Source organism: Balaenoptera borealis, assembly GCF_965194805.1.
Source record: "Balaenoptera borealis genome assembly, chromosome: 2".
Lineage (NCBI taxonomy): Eukaryota > Metazoa > Chordata > Mammalia > Artiodactyla > Balaenopteridae > Balaenoptera > Balaenoptera borealis.
Genome location: NC_138867.1, coordinates 78220992 through 78243786, shown reverse-complemented (window position 1 = coordinate 78243786; position 22795 = coordinate 78220992). Strand labels below are relative to the sequence as shown.

Genomic DNA, 22795 nt, shown 5'->3' with positions numbered 1-22795 from the left:
TAGAAAAGTGCCCATGATATTTTTCTTAAGTTAAATAAATTGTGAAATAATAAGCAAAATGTAATACTTTGCTCAAACAAAAACTGGAAACTCAACCAGAGAAAAATTAACCTGTATGTATGTGTATTTGTATAAGACGTTCAAAATGTAAAAGGATATACCCTAAATTGTCAAAATTGGTAACCCCAAGGAGGTGGGGCAATTGGATGTTTGAGGAAAGTGAAAGAAAATCATTTTACCTTTTACTTCTCTCTTGTTTGAAGGCCTGATCCAAATTCTTGGTTAAAGGAATTAAAAGAAAAGAAAGAAAAAAAGGAATTAAAAGAAAAAGACAACGAGAGATGTAACATGGAAATGAAGTGGATGGGATTTGGCAACTATTTGGATGTGGGAAGAGGGAAATGCTTGTAGATTTCTAGCCTGAGTGGCTGGGGGAATGGTGCTATCATTCATAGAAACAGGGATATCATGAAAAAAAGTGAATTCTTTTTTATTGCTACCAGAGGAGAGATGATAAGTTTAGGTTATCAGTCAAAGTTGTGCTGCTTCTTATTTTAAATGACAACTGCTCTCATAGGAAATCTCCTCATCTTGGTCTTGAAACATTAAAAAAAAAACTGCTTTCTAGCTGTATTTCATGTAAACTATAGAATTAAAGAGCTGGAATGGTATCTACTATTTTACCTTATCCATGCATATTATTCCAAAACAAAAGTATATTTCTTTTTGAATTGGAAAAAAACTATAAGGATTTAAAATCACCTCAAACATGTGAAGAAAAGTAAGTTTTCCTGCTGTATTCAATGTGGCAGAAAGTATAAAATATGACCTGTAAAATTTTTACTCTATGTTTCTCTTATGTTTTTTTTTAAAACATCTTTATTGAAGTATAATTGCTTTACAATGGTGTGTTAGTTTCTGCTTTATAACAAAGTGAATCAGTTATACATATTCATATGTTCCCATATCTCTTCCCTCTTGCATCTCCCTCCTTCCCACCCTCCCCATCCCACCCCTCTAGGTGGTCACAAAGCACCAAGCTGATCTTCCTGTGCTATGTGGCTGCTTCACACAAGCTATTGGTTTTACATTTGGTAGTGTATATATGTCCATGACACTCTCTCACCCTGTCACATCTCACCCCTCCCCCTCCCCATATCCTCAAGTCCATTCTCTAGTAGGTCTGTGTCTTTATTCCCATCTTACCACTAGGTTCTTCATGGCTTTTTTTTTTTTTCCTTAGAGTCCATATATATGTGTTAGCATACTGTATTTGTTTTTCTCTTTCTGACGTACTTCACTCTGTATGACAGACTCTAACTCCACCTCATTACAAATACCTCCATTTCATTTCTTTTTATGGCTGAGTAATATTCCATTGTATATATGTGCCACATCTTCTTTATCCATTCATTCGATGATGGACACTTAGGTTGATTCCATGTCCTGGCTATTGTAAATAGACCTGCAATGAACATTTTGGTACATGACTCTTTTTGAACTATGGTTTTCTCAGGGTGTATGCCCAGTAGTGGGATTGCTGGGTCGTATGGTAGTTCTATTTGTAGTTTTTTAAGGAACCTCCATACCGTTCTCCATAGGGGCTGTATCAATTTACATTCCCACCAACAGTGCAAGAGTGTTCCCTTTCCTCCACACCCTCTCCAGCATTTATTGTTTCTAGATTTTTTGATGATGGCCATTCTGACCGGTGTGAGATGATATCTCATTGTAGTTTTGATTTGCATTTCTCTAATGATTAATGATATTGGGCATTCTTTCATGTGTCTGTTGGCCATCTGTATATCTTCTTTGGAGAAATGTCTATTTAGGTCTTCTGCCCATTTTGGATTGGGTTGTTCGTTTTTTTGTTATTGAGCTGCATGAGCTGCTTGTAAATCTTGGAGATTAATCCTTTGTCAGTTGCTTCATTTGCAAATATTTTCTCCCATTCTGATGGTTGTCTTTTGGTCCTGTTTATGGTTTCCTTTGCTGTGCAAAAGCTTTTAAGTTTCATTAGGTCCCATTTGTTTATTTGTGTTCTTATTTCCGTTTCTCTAGGAGCTGGGTCAAAAAGAATCTTGCTGTGATGTATGTCATAGAGTGTTCTGCCTATGTTTTCCTCTAAGAGTTTGATAGTGTCTGGCCTTACACTTAGGTCTTTAATCCATTTTGAGTTTATTTTTGTGCATGGTGTCAGGGAGTGTTCTAATTTCATACTTTTACATGTACCTGTCCAATTTTCCCAGCACCACTTATTGAAGAGGCTGTCTTTTCTCCACTGTATATGCTTGCCTCCTTTATCAAAGATAAGGTGACCATATGTGCGTGGGTTTATCTCTGGGCTTTCTATCCTGTTCCATTGATCTATATTTCTGTTTTTGTGCCAGTACCAAACTGTCTTGATTACTGTAGCTTTGTAATATAGTCTGAAGTCAGGGAGCCTGATTCCCCCAGCTCCATTTTTCGTTCTCAAGATTGCTTTGGCTATTCGGGGTCTTTTGTGTTTCCATACAAATTGTGAAATTTTTTGTTCTAGTTCTGTGAAAAATGCCAGTGGTAGTTTGATAGGGATTGCATTGAATCTGTAGATTGCTTTGGGTAGTATAGTCATTTTCACAGTTTTGATTCTTCCAATCCAAGAACATGGTATATCTCTCCATCTGTTTGTATCATCTTTAATTTCTTTCATCAGTGTCTTATAATTTTCTGCATACAGGTCTTTTGTCTCCTTAGGTAGGTTTATTCCTAGGTATTTTATTCTTTTTGTTGCAGTGGTAAATGGGAGACTTTTCTTAATTTCACTTTCAGATTTTTCGTCATTAGTGTATAGAAATGCAAGAGATTTCTGTGCATTAATTTTATATCCTGCTACTTTACCAAATTCATTGATTAGCTCTAGGAGTTTTCTGGTAGCATCTTTAGGATTCTCTATGTATAGTAACATGTCATCTGCAAACAGTGACAGCTTTACTTCTTCTTTTCCAATTTGGATTGCTTTTATTTCTTTTTCTTCTCTGATTGCTGTGGCTAACACTTCCAAAACTATGTTGAATAATAGTGGGGAGGGTGGGCAACCTTGTCTTGTTCCTGATCTTAGTGGAAATGGTTTCAGTTTTTCACCATTGAGGACAATGTTGGCTGTGGGTTTGTCATATATGGCCTTTATTATGTTGAGGAAAGTTCCCTCTATGCCTACTTTCTGCAGGGCTTTTATCATAAATGGGTGTTGAATTTTGTCGAAAGCTTTCTCTGCATCTATTGAGATGATCATATGGTTTTTCTCCTTCAATTTGTTAATATGGTGTATCACATTGATTGATTTGCGTATATTGAAGAATCCTTGCATTCCTGGGATAAACCCCACTTGATCATGGTGTATGATCCTTTTAATGTGCTGTTGGATTCTGTTTGCTAGTATTTTGTTGAGGATTTTTGCATTTATGTTCATCAGTGATAATGGCCTGTAGTTTTCTTTCTTTGTGACATCTTTGTCTGGTTTTGGTATCAGGGTGATGGTGGCCTCGTAGAATGAGTTTGGGAGTGTTCCTCCCTCTGCTATATTTTGGAAGAGTTTGAGAAGGATAGGTGTTAGCTCTTCTCTAAATGTTTGATAGAATTCACCTGTGAAGCCATCTGGTCCTGGGCTTTTGTTTGTTGGAAGGTTTTTAATCACACTTTCAATTTCAGTGCTTGTGATTGGTCTGTTCATATTTTCTATTTCTTCCTGGTTCAGTCTCGGCAGTTTGTGCATTTCTAAGAATTTGTCCATTTCTTCCAGGTTGTCCATTTTATTGGCATAGAGTTGCTTGTAGTAATCTCTCATGATCTTTTGTATTTCTGCAGTGTCAGTGGTTACTTCTCCTTTTTCATTTCTAATTCTATTGACTTGAGTCTTCTCCCTTTTTCTCTTGATGAGTCTGGCTAATGGTTTATCAATTTTGTTTATCTTCTCAAAGAACCAGCTTTTAGTTTCATTGATTTTTGCTATTGTTTCCTTCATTTCTTTTTCATTTATTTCTGATCTGATCTTTATGATTTCTTTCCTTCTGCTAGCTTTGGGGTTTTTTTGTTCTTCTTTCTCTAATTGCTTCAGGTGCAAGGTTAGGTTGTTTATTCGAGATGTTTCCTGTTTCTTGAGGTAGGCTTGTATTGCTATAAATTTCCCTCTTAGCACTGCTTTTGCTGCGTCCCATAGGTTTTGGGTCGTCGTGTCTCCATTGTCATTTGTTTCTAGGTATTTTTTGATTTCCCCTTTGATTTCTTCAGTGATCACTTCGTTATTAAGTAGTGTATTGTGTAGCCTCCATGTGTTTGTATTTTTTACAGATCTTTTCCTGTAATTGATATCTAGTCTCATAGCGTTGTGGTCAGAAAAGATACTTGATACGATTTCAATTTTCTTAAATATACCAAGGCTTGATTTGTGACCGAAGATATGATCTATCCTGGAGAATGTTCCATGAGCACTTGAGAAAAATGTGTATTCTGTTGTTTTTGGGTGGAATGTTCTATAAATATCAATTAAATCCATCTTGTTTAATGTATCATTTAAAGCTCGTGTTTCCTTATTTATTTTCATTTTGGATGATCTGTCCATTGGTGAAAGTGGGGTGTTAAAGTCCCCTACTATGATTGTGTTGCTGTCGATTTCCCCTTTTATGGCTGTTAGTATTTGCCTTATGTATTGAGGTGCTCCTATGTTGGGTGTATAAATATTTACAATTGTTATACCTTCCTCTTGGATCGATCCCTTGATCATTATATAGTGTCCTTCTTTGTCTCTTGTAATAGTCTTTATTTTAAAGTCTATTTTGTCTGATATGAGAATTGCTACTCCAGCTTTCTTTTGATTTCCATTTGCATGGAATATCTTTTTCCATCTCCTCACTTTCAGTCTGTATGTGTCTCTAGGTCTGAAGTGGGTCTCTTGTAGACAGCATATATATGGGTCTTGTTTTTGTATCCATTCAGCCAGCCTGTGTCTTTTGGTGGGAGCATTTAATCCATTTACATTCAAGGTAATTATCGATATGTATGTTCCTATTCCCATTTTCTTAAATGTTTTGGGTTTGTTATTGTAGGTGTTTTCCTTCTCTTGTGATTCCTGCCTAGAGAAGTTCCTTTAGCATTTGTTGTAAAGCTGGTTTGGTGGTGCTGAACTCTCTCAGCTTTTGCTTGTCTGTAAAGGTTTTAATTTCTCCATCAAATCTGAATGAGATCCTTGCTGGGTAGAGTAATCTTAGTTGTAGGTTTTTCTCCTTCATCACTTTAAGTATATCCTGCCACTCCCTTCTGGCTTGCAGAGTTTCTGCTGAAAGATCAGCTGTTAACCTTATGGGGATTCCCTTGTGTGTTATTTGTTTTTCCCTTGCTGCTTTTAATATGTTTTCTTTATATTTAATTTTTGACAGTTTGATTAATATGTGTCTTGGCGTGTTTCTCCTTGGGTTTATCCTGTATGGGATTCTCTGTGCTTCCAGGACTTGATTAAGTATTTCCTTTCCCATATTAGGGAAGTTTTCAACTATAATCTCTTCAAATATTTTCTCAGTCCCTTTCTTTTTCTCTTCTTCTTCTGGGACCCCTATAATTCGAATGTTGGTGCGTTTAATGTTGTCCCAGAGGTCTCTGAGACTGTCCTCAGTTCTTTTCATTCTTTTTTCTTTATCCTGCTCTGCAGTAGTTATTTCCACCATTTTATCTTCCAGGTCACTTATCCATTCTTCTGCCTCAGTTATTCTGCTATTGATCCCATCTAGAGTATTTTTAATTTCATTTATTGTGTTTTTCATCATTGCTTTGTTCCTCTTTAGTTCTTCTACGTCCTTGTTAAATGTTTCTTGCATTTTGTCTATTCTATTTCCAAGATTTTGGATCATCCTTACTATCATTATTCTGAATTCTTTTTCAGGTAGACTACCTATTTCCTCTTCATTAGTTAGGTCTGGTGTGTTTTGACCCTGCTCCTTCGTCTGCTGTGTGTTTTTCTGTCATCTCATTTTGCTTATCTTACTGTGTTTGGGGTCTCCTTTTCACAGGCTGCAGGTTCGTAGTTCCCGTTGTTTTTGGTATCTGTCCCCAGTGGCTAAGGTTGGTTCAGTGGATTGTGTAGGCTTCCTGGTGGAGGGAACTAGTGCCTGAGTTCTGGTGGGTGAGGCTGGAACTTGTCTTTCTGGTGGGCACGTCCACGTCTGGTGGTGTATTTTGGGGTGTCTGTGGCCTTATTATGATCTTAGGCAGCCTCTCTGCTAATGGATGGGGCTGTGTTCCTGTCTTGCTAGTTGTTTGGCATAGGGTTTCCAGCACTGTAGCTTGCTGGTCGTTGAGTGAAGCTGGGTCTTGATGTTGAGATGGAGATCTCTGAGAGATTTTTGCCATTTGGTATTACGTGGAGCTGGGAGGTCTCTTGTGGACCAGTGTCCTGAAGTTGGCTCTCCCACCTCAGAGGCACGGCCCTGATGCCTGGCTGGAGCACCAAGAGCCTTTCATCCACACGGCTCAGAGTAAAAGGGAGAAAAAATAGAAAGAAAGAAAGAAAGAGGATATAATATAGTGAAGTAAAATAAAGCTATTATAAAGCAAAGCTATACAGACAAAATCTCACCCAGAAGCATATACATATACACTCACAAAAAAAAGGAAAAGGGGAAAAATTAATATATCCTGCTCCCAAAGTCCACCTCCTGAATTTGGGATGATTCGTTGTCTATTCAGGTATCCAACAGATGCAGGCACATCAAGTTGATTGTGGAGTTTTAATCCGCTGCTCCTGAGGCTGCTAGGGGAGATTTCCCTTTGTCTTCTTTGTTCGCACAGCTCCTGGGGTTCAGCTTTGGATTTGGACCCGCCTCTGCGTGTTGGTCACCTGAGGGCGTCTGTTCCCCGCCCAGACAGAATGGGGTTAAAAGAGCAGTTGCTTCGGGGGCTCTGGCTCACTCAGGCCGGGGGGAGGGAGGGGTACGGATGCGGGGCGAGCCTGCGGCGTCAGAGGCCGGCGTGACTTTGCACCAGCCTGAGGTGCGCAGTGCGTTCTCCCGGGGAAGTTGTCCCCGGATCACTGGAGCCTGGCCGTGGTGGGCTGCACAGTCTCCCGGGAGGGGCAGTGTGGAGAGTGACCTGTGCTCGCACACAGGCTTTTTGGTGGCGGCAGCAGCAGCCCCAGCGTCTCACGCCCGTCTCTGGGGTCCGCGCTGATCGCCGCAGCTCGCGCCCATGTCTGGAGTTCGTTTAGGCAGTGCTCTAAATCCCCTCTCCTTGCGCGCCGTGAAACAAAGAGGGAAGAAAAAGTCTCTTGCCTCTTCAGCAGCTGCAGACTTTTTCCCGGACTCCCTCCCGGTTAGCTGTGGCGCACTAGCCCCTTCAGGCTGTGTTCATACCGCCAACCCCAGTCCTCTCCCTGGGATCCGACCGAAGCCCGAGCCTCAGCTCCCAGCCCTGCCTGCCCTGGCGGGTGAGCAGACAAGCCTCTCGGGCTGGTGAGTGCTTGGCGCCGAGCCTCTGTGCGGGAATCTCTCTGCTTTGCCCTCCGCACCCCTGTGGCTGTGCTCTCCTCCGTGGCTCCGAAGCTTCCCCCCTCTGCCACCCGCAGTCTCCTCCCGCGAAGGGGCTTCCTAGTGTGTGGAAACCTTTCCTCCTTCACAGCTCCCTCCCACTGGTGCAGGTCCCGTCTCTATTCTTTTGTCTCTGTTATTTCTTTTTTCTTTTGCCCTACCCAGGTACGTGGGGAGTTTCTTGCCTTTTGGGAGGTCTGACGTCTTCTGCCAGCGTTCAGTGGGCGTTCTGTAGGAGCAGTTCCACGTGTAGATGTATTTCTACTGTATCTGTGGGAAGGAAGGTGATCTCCGCGTCTTACTCTTCCGCCATCTTCTCCAAGAATCTCATGTTGTTTTAATAATAGTTATTCCTTTTGCTCGTGCATTTATAACTCAATGCCTAGTATATTGTCGCTAAAGATATTCTATAGAGGTAGGCTTGCAAAGATTTTTAGTTCTAGAAATAGCTTGTGCACCTTTAGTCCATAGAAAGCAACATTAGGAATTTAGCCCTACTGAGAATTTATTTCTTGCCAGTACTGTCAAAATGCTGGTTGAATTTATTTCTGTATAATTGCATCATATTTTATTTTGGGGCTAAAATAGACATGGGTAATCCATCAGTATGAGCCCCTTTTCATGGATAAATTAATCAACAAAATCATCTGAATAAATCATTTTACTTTTCAACTCAGTTACCCATACCTTTATTCTCCATTCATCACTGATTGTGTTTTTACTTCAGACACTATTTCTTTGTTAGTCTTTCTTAGTTGAATTATGTGGGACTTTCCATGGGAAATGTTTTTGATATTTTATGTGTTATTCTAATCTGAGTTAAAACATGAATTCCTATAACTACTGTGTCTTTATTTTGAGTCTAAAGAATTTCATGAATTTCAAAACCTTCAGAGAACTGGGTGATTATGATGCTGTGTGAATTCATAAGATGATTTATTATATTGACTAATTCTTGGAGTTTGCATTTAGCTACACATGGTCCCCCATTGGAGGAAATAAAATAGAGATAATAAATTTAATATTTTGTATATTTTTCTTGGTTTTCAGAAAATAAATACTGCTGGAACCAGTAATGCAGATGTCCCCTTGGCTGATCCCGGAATGTACCAATTGGACATTACATTAAGAAGGGGTCAGAGTTTAGCTGCCCGAGATCGAGGAGGTAAGAACATAAGAAAAATGTCACCTGGAAGCTTATTCTCTGTGTTTTTGACAAACTTTGTTTTCCTTGTGGTTGCTTAAGTTAAAAAAGAATCAACTATAATATCAGTTTTAGAAGTTTCGGTTCAATGATGTGGCTTGAAATATCGTCTGACTCCTGTGACCGTAGAGGAAGAGATTATGATGCAAGTTCGAAAACTCTGAATTGTTCCAACCCAGACAGCAAGGTCCCTACCAAACTGCTGACAAATTAGACTCTACATTATATATAAGTAGTGACATAATCAGTTAACTAGATGAAGCACATTTTTGAAGCCATATCAGAATTCACCTTTTCACAGACCTGAAATTCTTTCTGCTGCATAGATTTGCTCCATTGAATCCCCTGAAACTGCAGAATCTTGGACTAACATCTCACCAAAACTTTGGAGATTCCCAGCAAGTGATTTTCTGAGGCTTGGTTGGACCTGGCAATAATCTCATGGTGGATTAAACAGGTGTCTGTAGTCCATGATGAAGGAAAAGACAAGGCAAATACTCTTTAGTTCCTGGATTCCATATCACAAGGCAATCTCCTGATGAACTTACCTGGGGTACGTTAATTATTCCTTGAACCCTGGTTAGGGGCAGGACAAAAGATAGACCCTAACCAGACTGTATAGCATCTTTTGCACGTTTTGAAATAACACCGCTTCGGGATGTGGAGATCTGAGGGCCTACATTCCTAAAGGAAGCTGAATTTGGGTGTAATTCCTCCCACTAAGAAGCAGGAGAGCCCCTGAGCTTCTAACTCATTGTCAGACGACCTGCAGAGTGCTCCTGGCATCACAGGATCTTGTTTTTCTCCTCCCACTCTTTTTGACATCCATACTTAGTCAGTGAAAGGAACCAAATAAGACCATAATTTGTAATTTTTATCTCCTGTCTCTACAAAAATAAACTAGAGAAAATGAGTAACATAACAGTGGGTTTTGTAAGATTAGAGATGATACAAATAATAGATTTAATGTTTAAGTACAAACTAGTAAATATCAGAATATTCTTAATGAATGAAGGTATGATTAGAAATGTTAGAATTTAAACACAGGGGGAATTTGCAAAATTAACCATCGGGTTTAGTAGCTGAGGACAAATGTTTATGGAATTGAACTGCTGGTCTCAAAAGAAGGTACAATTAGCTTGGAGGACAAAAATAATGCTATTAACATAGTATTATTTCACTGTATTTATAAAACATTTTTTAGTCTTCAGAGCAATCTTAATTACATTACATTACAACATTTGATCTAAAACGGAATTGAACCAGGCATCAGGAGATCAAAATTTTAGTCCTAGATACGTCCTCCCAACAATATTAAATACATATACACACAATTATTTATTGCAGAATTTTTTGTAATTATAAAATGCCCATAAATAGAAGAGGTGGTGAAATAAGCCATGGTACACCCACATGATGAAGTAATATGCAACTGTAAAATAAATAAGGAAAATCTTTAGGAATTGGTATGGAAAGTGTTACAGGATATATTATTAAGTGAAAAAACAAAGTGCAAAGGGTATCAACATTATGAAATGTTTTAGGTAAGAAAGAAGGGAGTATAAGGGATTATGCATTATCTGTTCATTTCTCCAAAAAGAAATATCAGAAGTAAAATCCAGAAATGAATGAGATCGATAACATAACATAATATCGGTAAGAACAGGTGTCCAGAATGTGGGATAGGAATGGGGTAAAAGGGGTAAGGAGGAAGTTCTATATGCGTTGTTGACAAGAATGTCAACAATATACTTGTTACTATACAAGTAAACTTTCTTGTATAGTTCTAACTCTTTAACCATGGCAATATTACAGAAAGAAATGAATGAGTGGATGGATGGATGGATGGATAGATAGATAGATAGGTTCCTGCATCCTGTTGATATCTATAACCACACCTCAGGGGAATGAGAATAAAACAACTAATCTAAGTGATTAAGTAAAACATATTTGGGTTATACACTATAAAACTGAAGACAAAAAGATCGATATATAAATAATGTACTTCAGAGAATGATTTTCAATTCTGAAACTACTTACTGCATATGCTAGGAATGAGCAACTAAGTAAGTACATTGTAGATAAGAAGAGTCAGATTTCTTACTGCTGGAGAAAGAGGTCAAAGACATGGAATGGGGGGAAGCTAGAATGCACCTTGTTGTGTTAGAAAGGTATCAGTATGAACTGATGGTTTCTAATATATTTATAGATAGATAGCAATTAAGATGGATAGAGATGTGTGTGTGATCTCTCTGCTGAGAGGGCCTAGAAGCCATCACAAAGGTGTAATGACAAAGTAGAAATCCACATACTTTTGGCTCAGATCTTGGTTTCTAAATACAATTTCTCCAATAAAAGTAAGCAGGGCTCCCGGAGAAATGGTTGATTGCAGATCTGGGGCAGGGACAGTACAAGATGAGCCTGGAACATTTCGCAATGCCAGAAAATAAGGAAGTACTGCAAAATTGATGTCAGAATGTCAAAATGAAATAGGAGCCAACTTAAAGGAGCTCCTAATGATCAAAACTGGGACGATTTCAGCAACAAAATAAATAGTGGTAATAATGGATTATAACCCATAGAATAATATAAATATCTATGATTTCATACTGGTAAATACATAATTAAATAAATAAATAGGTGTGAGATAAGGTAAAGCTTTTCCTTATGGTAGAATTCTAATGAACAAATGTAGACAGGAAAATAGAAATCACCTTTTAACAAACACCACCATAATAATTATTACAGGCAAAATTCATCAATTGAGGCTAAAACTATATGTGCAAAATTATGATGAGAAACAGGATATTTGCATCATTTCAAAGTATTTCCCCACACGATACATATAAATTACAAAGGGGAAAAAAGGTAACTTTACAGTAGAGAAACTTGGAAGACATCCTTTTAACCAAGCGCGAAGTTAACATCAGCAGTAATGAGACAGACAGATGTAATGCCCCTGCTGATATGATGCGCTGAGAAAGGGACATCCTGGGTGACATTCTTGTCAACAATGCATAAAGTCAATGTCATCATGAGAAAACATCAGGCAAACTCTGGCAACATATGATGCCAGTTATCTGAGCTAAGGAGCATCTGCCCTCTGGGCAGATGCATGCACAGTCTTGTTCCACTGTTCCGTGTCTCCACAATTGTGAGTCTGGATGGCATTGCGTATGCACCACTGTCTTTCTTGTAGTAGCACATTATTCTCTCCAGATGCCTCTGCCCAAAATAGGAATTTTTTAAAGATAAAATGAGAGGGCCGTGTTCCTAAGAAAAATGGGAGAGAAAATATTACTTTGTAGAAGTGAAGAATATCCCAAAGTGTTTAAAATGCAAACTCTAATCCAGCTTCCCTATCTGACTCACTTGCCTGGCATTTATGAAGTTTTTAGTTGGTAGTTATGAGAGGAGATATATAAACAGAGGAAACAACCTGAGTTAAGTTTGGGATTGATTAAAATTTATCATAGACCCACCTGTAAATAACAGATGGTGTTAAGCATATGATTGGATAGATAGCACTGGGTCCCTTCAGATTTGTGAATTTTATATATCTACAGATATAGATATATAGATATATAATTTTGAGGGCCTGAATGGGGATTATGGTTGTGGAACCTGAGAAGGAAAGGAAAACGGGAGAGATGGTTTGGAGAATGTCCAGTAGCATCTGAGATCAATTGGGTGAGGGGGGTTCAAAAACCTATTGAGATTTTAAAGCTGCTGATGACTAGGAGCCGTGTGGACTTTGGAAAAAGGTGCATGTAAGCAAAAATTTTGTATGACTATTAGAATTAGCAGAAATTACAGTCTCTTGTCATTTATTACATTGATACCCTCACCTACTGTCCAGCAAAACCAAAATGCCTATGCCTTCCATGTCCCATCTCACCCTTGCAGAAAATAATGGAAGGGAAAACTCATTTCCACCATCGCCAGAAGGGAAAACTCATTTCCACCATCCCCACCATCGCCAGAAGGTTGTTTGAACTTTGCATCTTCAGAATCTTTATATGTAATAGGCACTGAGGTGGGCTCAACAGGCAAAACTGGCCATCATTCTTCCACTTTTATAACCTGTTTTACAGAACAACCAAGTAGCTTTTTGGAATGCTACTGCCTTTTTCTAAGTTTTATTATACCTGCTTTAAGCAGCCTGATATACTAGAAAGTACATGACTTTCTAGGGAGTCTGACCACATAATTTCAAAGCCAATCTCAACATTTTATTAGCTGTGTGACTTTGAGTGAGCTGTGCAGTCTCTCTGCTGCAATTGTAGGGTTCCAGATTTAGCAAATAAAAAATGCACAATGCCTAGTTAAATTTGAATTTCAGATAACCCATTATCTTTTAATATAAATACATCTCATGAATCTAATCCACAGTATAATGAATATAGATAATAATATTATACTGTAATTATGTAATGTGGTAAATATCACTACATTGGCAAACATATTACAGTATATAAATCCATCAAAGTAACATGCTGTACACCTTAAACTTACACAATGTTACATGTCAAATTTATTCAATAGAAAATAAATAATATAAATACATACATACCTCTCATGGGCTATTTGGAGTACTCCTATACTAAAAAATTATTTGTTGTTTATCTGAATTTCCAGTTTAACTGAGTTCCTTGTTTTATCTAGCAGCCCTTTGACAACTGTCATATGTAGTTCTCTTTTAAACTGCCATTTTTATTTTAATTGGGTTGGGCTTTTCAGGACTATATTATCATCTGTCACGTTTTGAAAGTCATGTTTTGACAAGATTATTTGTATTGTTAGAAAAAAAAGAGCAATCCGTGTAGGTATGTCTGGTGATAGCAATTCCCTACAACTTAATTCCTTGAAATTTGTATCGTGGAGGATGTATGAATTTCCTAGGGTTGCCTTAACATATTACCACAAACCTGGAGGCTTAAAACAACAGAAACTTATTATCTCAGTTCTGGAGTCCAGGAGTCAGAAAAGTCAAGTTGTGGTAGGCAACCCTCCTTCCAAAAGCTCTTGGGAAGAATCCTTCCTCGCCTCTTCCAGCTTCTGGTGACTCCAGGCATTCCTTGGCTTGCGGCAGCATCACCCCAATCTTTGCTTCCATCTTCCCGCTCTGTGTCTCCAAGCCTCAAACCTCCTTCTTCTTTCTCTCATAAGGACAGTAGTCATTGGATTTAGGGCCTGCCTTAAATCCAGTATGATCTCATCTCAAGATTCTTAAATTAATTTTATCTGCAAAAAGACTATTTCTAAATAAGGTTACATTCACAGGTACCGGGGGTTAGGACTTATAATGTATATATACATTATATATAATGTATATATGTACATTATATGTATTATATAATGTATATCTACTATATATCATATATACTTATATTATATGCTTCTACAGAACATATACGTTCTGTTGTGTTTTTCCTGTCCTATTTTCATAGATGAAAAAAAAAAAATCACTCATTGACACACAAAGATTTCCTTGTTTCATGTTAATATAACTAGAGCCAGACAATTACTAAATCTTGAGAATGAACTTCTATCTTGAGATTTTGTAATTGACTCCAAGACTACACATTTTTCCTAGAAAGCTTTTTATACTAGTCTTAACACTTCATTTATTTTGAGGCAGAAGCAAAGGGTCTGGTGGCTCTTCTCCAAAGAGGTGCCATCCTTTACCAAATGTAAATCTGGAACTCCTTAAGACATAGAGCAAGTACTATACAAATTTTCTGAAGAAACTCTGAAGATGATGTTTCCACATATGAAATGCAGTCATATCACACATAACAAAGTTAGGTTCACTTTTTTTTTTTTTTTAAACATCTTTATTGAAGTATAATTGCGTTACAATGGTGTGTTACCTTCTGCTTTATAACAAAGTGAATCAGTTATACACATACAATATGTTCCCATTTCTCTTCCCTCTTGCATCTCCCTCCCTCCCACCCTCCCCATCCCACCCCTCTAGGTGGTTACAAAGCACCGAGCTGATCTCCCTGTGCTATGTGGCTGCTTCCCACTAGCTATCTATTTTACATTTGGTAGTGTATATATGTCCATGACACTCTCTTACCCTGTCACATCTCACCCCACCCCCTCCCCATATCCTCAAGTCCATTCTCTAGTAGGTCTGTGTCTTTATTCCCGTCTTGCCACTAGGTTCTTCATGGCCTTTTTTTTTTTTTTTTTTCCTTAGATTCCGTATATATGTGTTAGCATACTGTATTTGTTTTTCTCTTTCTGACTTACTTCACTCTGTATGACAGACTCTAACTCCATCCACCTCATTACAAATACCTCCATTTCATTTCTTTTTATGGCTGAGTAATATTCCATTGTATATATGTGCCACATCTTCTTTATCCATTCATCTGTTGATGGACATTTAGGTTGCTTCCATGTCCTGGCTATTGTAAATAGAGCTGCAATGAACATTTTGGTACATGACTCTTTTTGAACTATGGTTTTCTCAGGGTATATGCCCAGTAGTGGGATTGCTGGGTCGTATGGTAGTTCTATTTGTAGTTTTTTAAGGAACCTCCATACCGTTCTCCATAGTGGCTGTATCAATTTACATTCCCACCAACAGTGCAAGAGGGTTCCCTTTCCTCCACACGCTCTCCAGCATTTATTGTTTCTAGATTTTTTGATGATGGCCATTCTGACCGGTGTGAGATGATATCTCATTGTAGTTTTGATTTGCATTTCTCTAATGATTAATGATGTTGAGCATTCTTTCATGTGTCTGTTGGCAATCTGTATATCTTCTTTGGAGAAATGTCTATTTAGGTCTTCTGCCCATTTTTGGATTGGGTTGTTCGTTTTTTTGTTATTGAGCTGCATGAGCTGCTTGTAGATCTTGGAGATTAATCCTTTGTCAGTTGCTTCATTTGCAAATATTTTCTCCCATTCTGATGGTTGTCTTTTGGTCTTGTTTATGGTTTCCTTTGCTGTGCAAAAGCTTTTAAGTTTCATTAGGTCCCATTTGTTTATTTGTGTTCTTATTTCCATTTCTCTGGGAGCTGGGTCAAAAAGAATCTTGCTGTGATGTATGTCATACAGTGTTCTGCCTATGTTTTCCTCTAAGAGTTTGATAGTGTCTGGCCTTACACTTAGGTCTTTAATCCATTTTGAGTTTATTTTTGTGCATGGTGTCAGGGAGTGTTCTAATTTCATACTTTTACATATATCTGTCCAATTTTCCCAGCACCACTTATTGAAGAGGCTGTCTTTTCTCCACTGTATATGCTTGCCTCCTTTATCAAAGATAAGGTGACCATATGTGTGTGGGTTTATCTCTGGGCTTTCTATCCTGTTCCATTGATCTATATTTCTGTTTTTGTGCCAGTACCAAACTGTCTTGATTACTGTAGCTTTGTAATATAGTCTGAAGTCAGGGAGCCTGGTTCCCCCAGCTCCATTTTTCGTTCTCAAGATTGCTTTGGCTATTCGGGGTCTTTTGTGTTTCCAAACAAATTGTGAAATTTTTTGTTCTAGTTCTGTGAAAAATGCCATTGGTAGTTTGATAGGGATTGCATTGAATCTGTAGATTGCTTTGGGTAGTAGAGTCATTTTCACAATGTTGATTCTTCCAATCCAGGAACATGGTATATCTCTCCATCTATTTGTATCATCTTTAATTTTTTTCATCAGTGTCTTATAATTTTCTACATACAGGTCTTTTGTCTCCTTAGGTAGGTTTATTCCTAGATATTTTATTCTTTTTGTTGCAATGGTAAATGGGAGTGTTTTCTTAATTTCACTTTCAGATTTTTCGTCATTAGTGTATAGAAATGCAAGAGATTTCTGTGCATTAATTTTGTATCCTGCTACTTTACCAAATTCATTGATTAGCTCTAGGAGTTTTCTGGTAGCATCTTTAGGATTCTCTATGTATAGTATCATGTCATCTGCAAATAGTGACAGCTTTACTTCTTCTTTTCCGATTTGGATTCCTTTTATTTCTTTGTCTTCTCTGATTGCTGTGGCTAACACTTCCAAAACTATGTTGAATAATAGTGGTGAGAGTGGGCAACCTTGTCTTGTTCCTGATCTTAGTGGAAATGGTTTCAGTTTTTCACCATTGAGGACAATGTTGGCTGTGGGTTTGTCATATATGGCCTTTATTATGTTGAGGAAAGTTCCCTCTATGCCTACTTTCTGCAGGGCTTTTATCATAAATGGGTGTTGAATTTTGTCGAAAGCTTTCTCTGCATCTATTGAGATGATCATATGGTTTTTCTCCTTCAATTTGTTAATATGGTGTATCACATTGATTGATTTGCGTATATTGAAGAATCCTTGCATTCCTGGGATAAACCCCACTTGATCATGGTGTACGATCCTTTTAATGTGCTGTTGGATTCTGTTTGCTAGTATTTTGTTGAGGATTTTTGCATTTATGTTCATCAGTGATAATGGCCTGTAGTTTTCTTTCTTTGTGACATCTTTGTCTGGTTTTGGTATCAGGGTGATGGTGGCCTCGTAGAATGAGTTTGGGAGTGTTCCTCCCTCTGCTATATTTTGGAAGAGTTTGAGAAGGATAGGTGTTAGCTCTTCTCTAAATGTTTGATAGAATTCACCTGTGAAGCCATCTGGTCCTGGGCTTTTGTTTGTTGGAAGGTTTTTAATCACACTTTCAATTTCAGTGCTTGTGATTGGTCTGTTCATATTTTCTATTTCTTCCTGGTTCAGTCTCGGCAGTTTGTGCATTTCTAAGAATCTGTCCATTTCTTCCAGGTTGTCCATTTTATTGGCATAGGGTTGCTGGTAGTAATCTCTCATGATCTTTTGTATTTCTGCAGTGTCAGTGGTTACTTCTCCTTTTTCATTTCTAATTCTATTGACTTGAGTCTTCTCCCTTTTTTTCTTGATGAGTCTGGCTAATGGTTTATCAATTTTGTTTATCTTCTCAAAGAACCAGCTTTTAGTTTCATTGATTTTTGCTATTGTTTCCTTCATTTCTTTTTCATTTATTTCTGACCTGATCTTTATAATTTCTTTCCTTCTGCTGGCTTTGGGGTTTTTTTGTTCTTCTTTCTCTAATTGCTTTAGGTGCAAGGTTAGGTTGTTTATTCGAGATGTTTCCTGTTTCTTGAGGTAGGCTTGTATTGCTATAAACTTCCCTCTTAGCACTGCTTTTGCTGCGTCCCATAGGTTTTGGGTCGTCGTATCTCCATTGTCATTTGTTTCTAGGTATTTTTTGATTTCCCCTTTGATTTCTTCAGTAATCACTTCGTTATTAAGTAATGTATTGTGTAGCCTCCATGTGTTTGTATTTTTTACAGAGTTTTTCCTGTAATTGATATCTAGTCTCATAGCGTTGTGGTCGGAAAAGATACTTGATACTATTTCAATTTTCTTAAATTTACCAAGGCTTGATTTGTGACCCAAGATATGATCTATCCTGGAGAATGTTCCATGAGCACTTGAGAAAAATGTGTATTCTGTTGTTTTTGGGTGGAATGTCCTATAAATATCAATTAAGTCCATCTTGTTTAATGTATCATTTAAAGCTTGTGTTTCCTTATTTATTTTCATTTTGGATGATCTGTCCATTGGTGAAAGTGGGGTGTTAAAGTCCCCTACTATGATTGTGTTGCTGTCGATTTCCCCTTTTATGGCTGTTAGTATTTGCCTTATGTATTGAGGTGCTCCTATGTTGGGTGCATAAATATTTACAATTGTTATACCTTCCTCTTGGATCGATCCCTTGATCATTATATAGTGTCCTTCTTTGTCTCTTGTAATAGTCTTTATTTTAAAGTCTATTTTGTCTGATATGAGAATTGCTACTCCAGCTTTCTTTTGATTTCCATTTGCATGGAATATCTTTTTCCATCCCCTCACTTTCAGTCTGTATGTGTCTCTAGGTCTGAAGTGGGTCTCTTGCAGACAGCATATATATGGGTCTTGTTTTTGTATCCATTCAGCCAGCCTGTGTCTTTTGGTGGGAGCATTTAATCCATTTACATTCAAGGTAATTATCGATATGTATGTTCCTATTCCCATTTTCTTAAATGTTTTGGGTTTGTTATTGTAGGTGTTTTCCTTCTCTTGTGTTTCTTGCCTAGAGAAGTTCCTTTAGCATTTGTTGTAAAGCTGGTTTGGTGGTGCTGAACTCTCAGCTTTTGCTTGTCTGTAAAGGTTTTAATTTCTCCATCGAATCTGAATGAGATCCTTGCTGGGTAGAGTAATCTTGGTTGTAGGTTTTTCTCCTTCATCACTTTAAGTATATCCTGCCACTCCCTTCTGGCTTGCAGAGTTTCTGCTGAAAGATCAGATGTTAACCTTATGGGGATTCCCTTGTGTGTTATTTGTTGTTTTTCCCTTGCTGCCTTTAATATGTTTTCCTTATATTTAATTTTTGACAGTTTGATTAATATGTGTCTTGGCGTGTTTCTCCTTGGGTTTATCCTGTATGGGACTCTCTGTGCTTCCAGGACTTGATTAACTATTTCCTTTCCCATATTAGGGAAGTTTTCAACTATAATCTCTTCAAATATTTTCTCAGTCCCTTTCTTTTTCTCTTCTTCTGGGACCCCTATAATTCGAATGTTGGTGCGTTTAATGTTGTCCCAGAGGTCTCTGAGACTGTCCTCAGTTCTTTTCATTCTTTTTTCTTTATCCTGCTCTGCAGTAGTTATTTCCACCATTTTATCTTCCAGGTCACTTATCCTTTCTTCTGCCTCAGTTATTCTGCTATTGATCCCATCTAGAGTATTTTTAATTTCATTTATTGTGTTTTTCATCATTGCTTTGTTCCTCTTTAGTTCTTCTACGTCCTTGTTAAATGTTTCTTGCATTTTGTCTATTCTATTTCCAAGATTTTGGATCATCCTTACTATCATTATTCTGAATTCTTTTTCAGGTAGACTACCTATTTCCTCTTCATTTGTTAAGTCTGGTGTGTTTTGACCCTGCTCCTTCATCTGCTGTGTGTTTTTCTGTCATCTCATTTTGCTTATCTTACTGTGTTTGGGGTCTCCTTTTCACATGCTGCAGGTTCGTAGTTCCCGTTGTTTTTGGTATCTGTCCCCAGTGGCTAAGGTTGGTTCAGTGGATTGTGTAGGCTTCCTGGTGGAGGGGACTAGTGCCTGAGTTCTGGTGGATGAGGCTGGATCTTGTCTTTCTGGTGGGCACGTCCACGTCTGGTGGTGTATTTTGGGGTGTCTGTGGCCGTATTATGATTTTAGGCAGCCTCTCTGCTAATGGATGGGGCTGTGTTCCTGTCTTGCTAGTTGTTTGGCATAGGGTTTCCAGCACTGTAGCTTGCTGGTCGTTGAGTGAAGCTGGGTCTTGATGTTGAGATGGAGATCTCTGAGAGATTTTTGCCATTTGGTATTACGTGGAGCTGGGAGGTCTCTTGTGGACCAGTGTCCTGAAGTTGGCTCTCCCACCTCAGAGGCACGGCCCTGATGCCTGGCTGGAGCACCAAGAGCCTTTCATCCACACGGCTCAGAGTAAAAGGGAGAAAAAATAGAAAGAAAGAAAGAGGCTATAATATAGTGAAGTAAAATAAAGCTATTATAAAGCAAAGCTATACAGACAAAATCTCACCCAGAAGCATATACATATACACTCACAAAAAAAAGGAAAAGGGGAAAAATTAATATATCCTGCTCCCAAAGTCCACCTCCTGAATTTGGGATGATTCGTTGTCTATTCAGGTATTCAACAGATGCAGGCACATCAAGTTGTTTGTGGAGTTTTAATCCGCTGCTTCTGAGGCTGCTGGGAGAGATTTCCCCTTCTCTTCCCTGTTCGCACAGCTCCTGGGGTTCAGCTTTGGATTTGGACCTGCCTCTGCGTGTAGGTCGCCTGAGGGCATCTATTCCCCGCCCAGACAGGACAGGGTTAAAGGAGCAGCTGCTTCGGGGGCTCTGGCTCACCCAGGCCGGGGGGAGGGAGGGGTACAGAGGAGGCGGGGCGAGCCTGCGGCGTCAGAGGCCGGCGTGACGTTGCAGCAGCCTGAGGCGCGCCGTGCGTTCTCCCGGGGAAGTTGTCCCCAATCACGGGACCCTGGCAGTGGCGGGCTGCACAGGCTCCCGGGAGGGGCGGTGTGGAGAGTGACCTGTGCTCGCACACAGGCTTTTTGGAGGCGGCAGCAGCAGCCCCAGCGTCTCACGCACGTCTCTGGGGTCCGCGCTGATGGCCGCGGCTCGCGCCCTTCTCTGGAGTTCATTTAGGCGGCGCTCTGAATCCCCTCTCCTCGCGCACCAGGAAACAAAGAGGGAAGAAAAAGTCTCTTGCCTCTTTGGCAGCTGCAGACCTTTTCCCGGACTCCCTCCCGGCTAGCTGTGGTGCACTAACCCCTTCAGGCTGTGTTCACGCCGCCAACCCCAGTCCTCTCCCTGTGATCTGACCGAAGCCTCAGCTCCCAGCCCCGCCCGCCCTGGCGGGGGAGCAGACAAGCCTCTCGGGCTGGTGAGTGCTGGTCGGCGCCGAGCCTCCGTGCGGGAATCTCTCCGCTTTGCCCTCCGCACCCCTGTGGCTGCGCTCTCCTCCGTGGCTCCGAAGCTTCCCCCCTCTGCCACCCGCAGTCTCTGCCCGCGAAGGGGCTTCCTAGTGCGTGGAAATCTTTCTTCCTTCACAGCTCCCTCCCACTGGTGCAGGTGCCGTCCCTATTCTTTTGTCTCTGTTATTTCTTTTTTCTTTTGCCCTACCTAAGTACGGGGGGAGTTTCTTGCCTTTTTGGAGGTCGGACGTTTTCTGCCAGCGTTCAGTGGGTGTTCTGTAGGAGCAGTTCCACGTGTAGATGTATTTCTACTGTATCTGTGGGAAGGAAGGTGATCTCCGCGTCTTACTCTTCCGCCATCTTCTCTCCTCCCCCCTAGGTTCACTTTTAAACATGCTATCTCTTCTGCTATTATGGTTACAAATTTGCTTTGCTTAATTATATTTAGGTTGGAAGAGGGACCAATTTTTATTTAACCTTTACAAAAAAAATACACTGCCATGAAAAGTAAAAAGGCCCAGGAAAGGCACTGTGTATAATACCTGACACTGTTCTCAGGAGTTGATAGACAAGGCCAATCAATATGTATCATATTTTCTTCAGAATCTGCATCGACTTTGGCAATGGTGGGTTTTTTTTTTAAAATATGATTTGATTATTTATAGATGAGTTTGATTTAAAATAAGTATAATTTAATTCAGCCTCTGTTAATAAAGGATGATTTTAAGCTTAATTCATTTTAAAAGTGCATCTCTGAGTTCCATTTATTAGAGACATCGTCCTTAAATTCACTTGAGGTTAATTAGCTTGCTTTCCATAGTTTTCCATATTTAGATTTCTCAAAGGATATGCTCCTTCTTGGTGTAAGGATAAAGGAAATTTTATGTGTTCATGGGTTTTAGTGCATTGTGCCTATAGGGAGAAATATTCTCAGGAATTTAGTTACACATTCTCTGAAATTAGATCATATAAAGTATACAAAATTACCCTTTCCCTAAATTTTGAAAGGTCAGTTGGCACAGTTGTACCAAAAATGTAAACCCATTCCTAATTGGTAAACTGTTTAATATAGTCAAACCTATATAAGGTTATGTATGGCCCATTAATTAAGATTATTTTAAGAGAGAGCCTTCATTCTAATTAGCACTAAATTAGTCTTCTAAATTTGGGATTAGAGAGAAAGTGAAAAGGTCTATGGGACTTTATTAGTGCTTATCATAAAATAAACCATTAAAAATAATAGCAACAATATTCTAAAGCAAATAACTACAATTAGATATGTCTCTTTGCTTTTACAAGGTGCTATTTCTTTATCTGCTGATCTTGGGTTCGCAGTCTACTTTCACAAAGTCATCTGTCTTTGGGTCAAAATAGTCCTGGAAATCCTGACTTTCAAGTCCACTGGCTCAGTTGGTCAGGTATTTACTCTTGGTGGCAATCTCAGCTTACATTTGGAAACCTCAGCCATGGGTTTATTCTTAGCAGTCTCAACAATCTTCTCCACCAACTTCTGAGACTTACTTTCTAATTTTAACGAAAGACACAATGTCTGATCTTTAGCTTACAGTG

The 22795-nt window shown here is 39.1% G+C and overlaps 1 protein-coding gene across 19 annotated transcripts in view; it reads left to right on the top strand.

Moving 5' to 3' along the window:
* MCTP1 (multiple C2 and transmembrane domain containing 1) overlaps nt 1-22795 on the top strand; it is a gene marked incomplete at its 3' end in the record, with an annotated part of 559050 nt that overhangs the window by 244324 nt on the left and 291931 nt on the right. For all 19 annotated transcript variants that reach the window (XR_014239262.1, XM_082375756.1, XM_082375755.1 and 16 more), the window contains exon 2: nt 8604-8718. Coding sequence is in view for 18 of the 19 variants with exons in the window: in XM_082375756.1 (XP_082231882.1) it covers nt 8604-8718 (115 nt within the window). The remainder of the gene's footprint in view (nt 1-8603; nt 8719-22795) is intronic.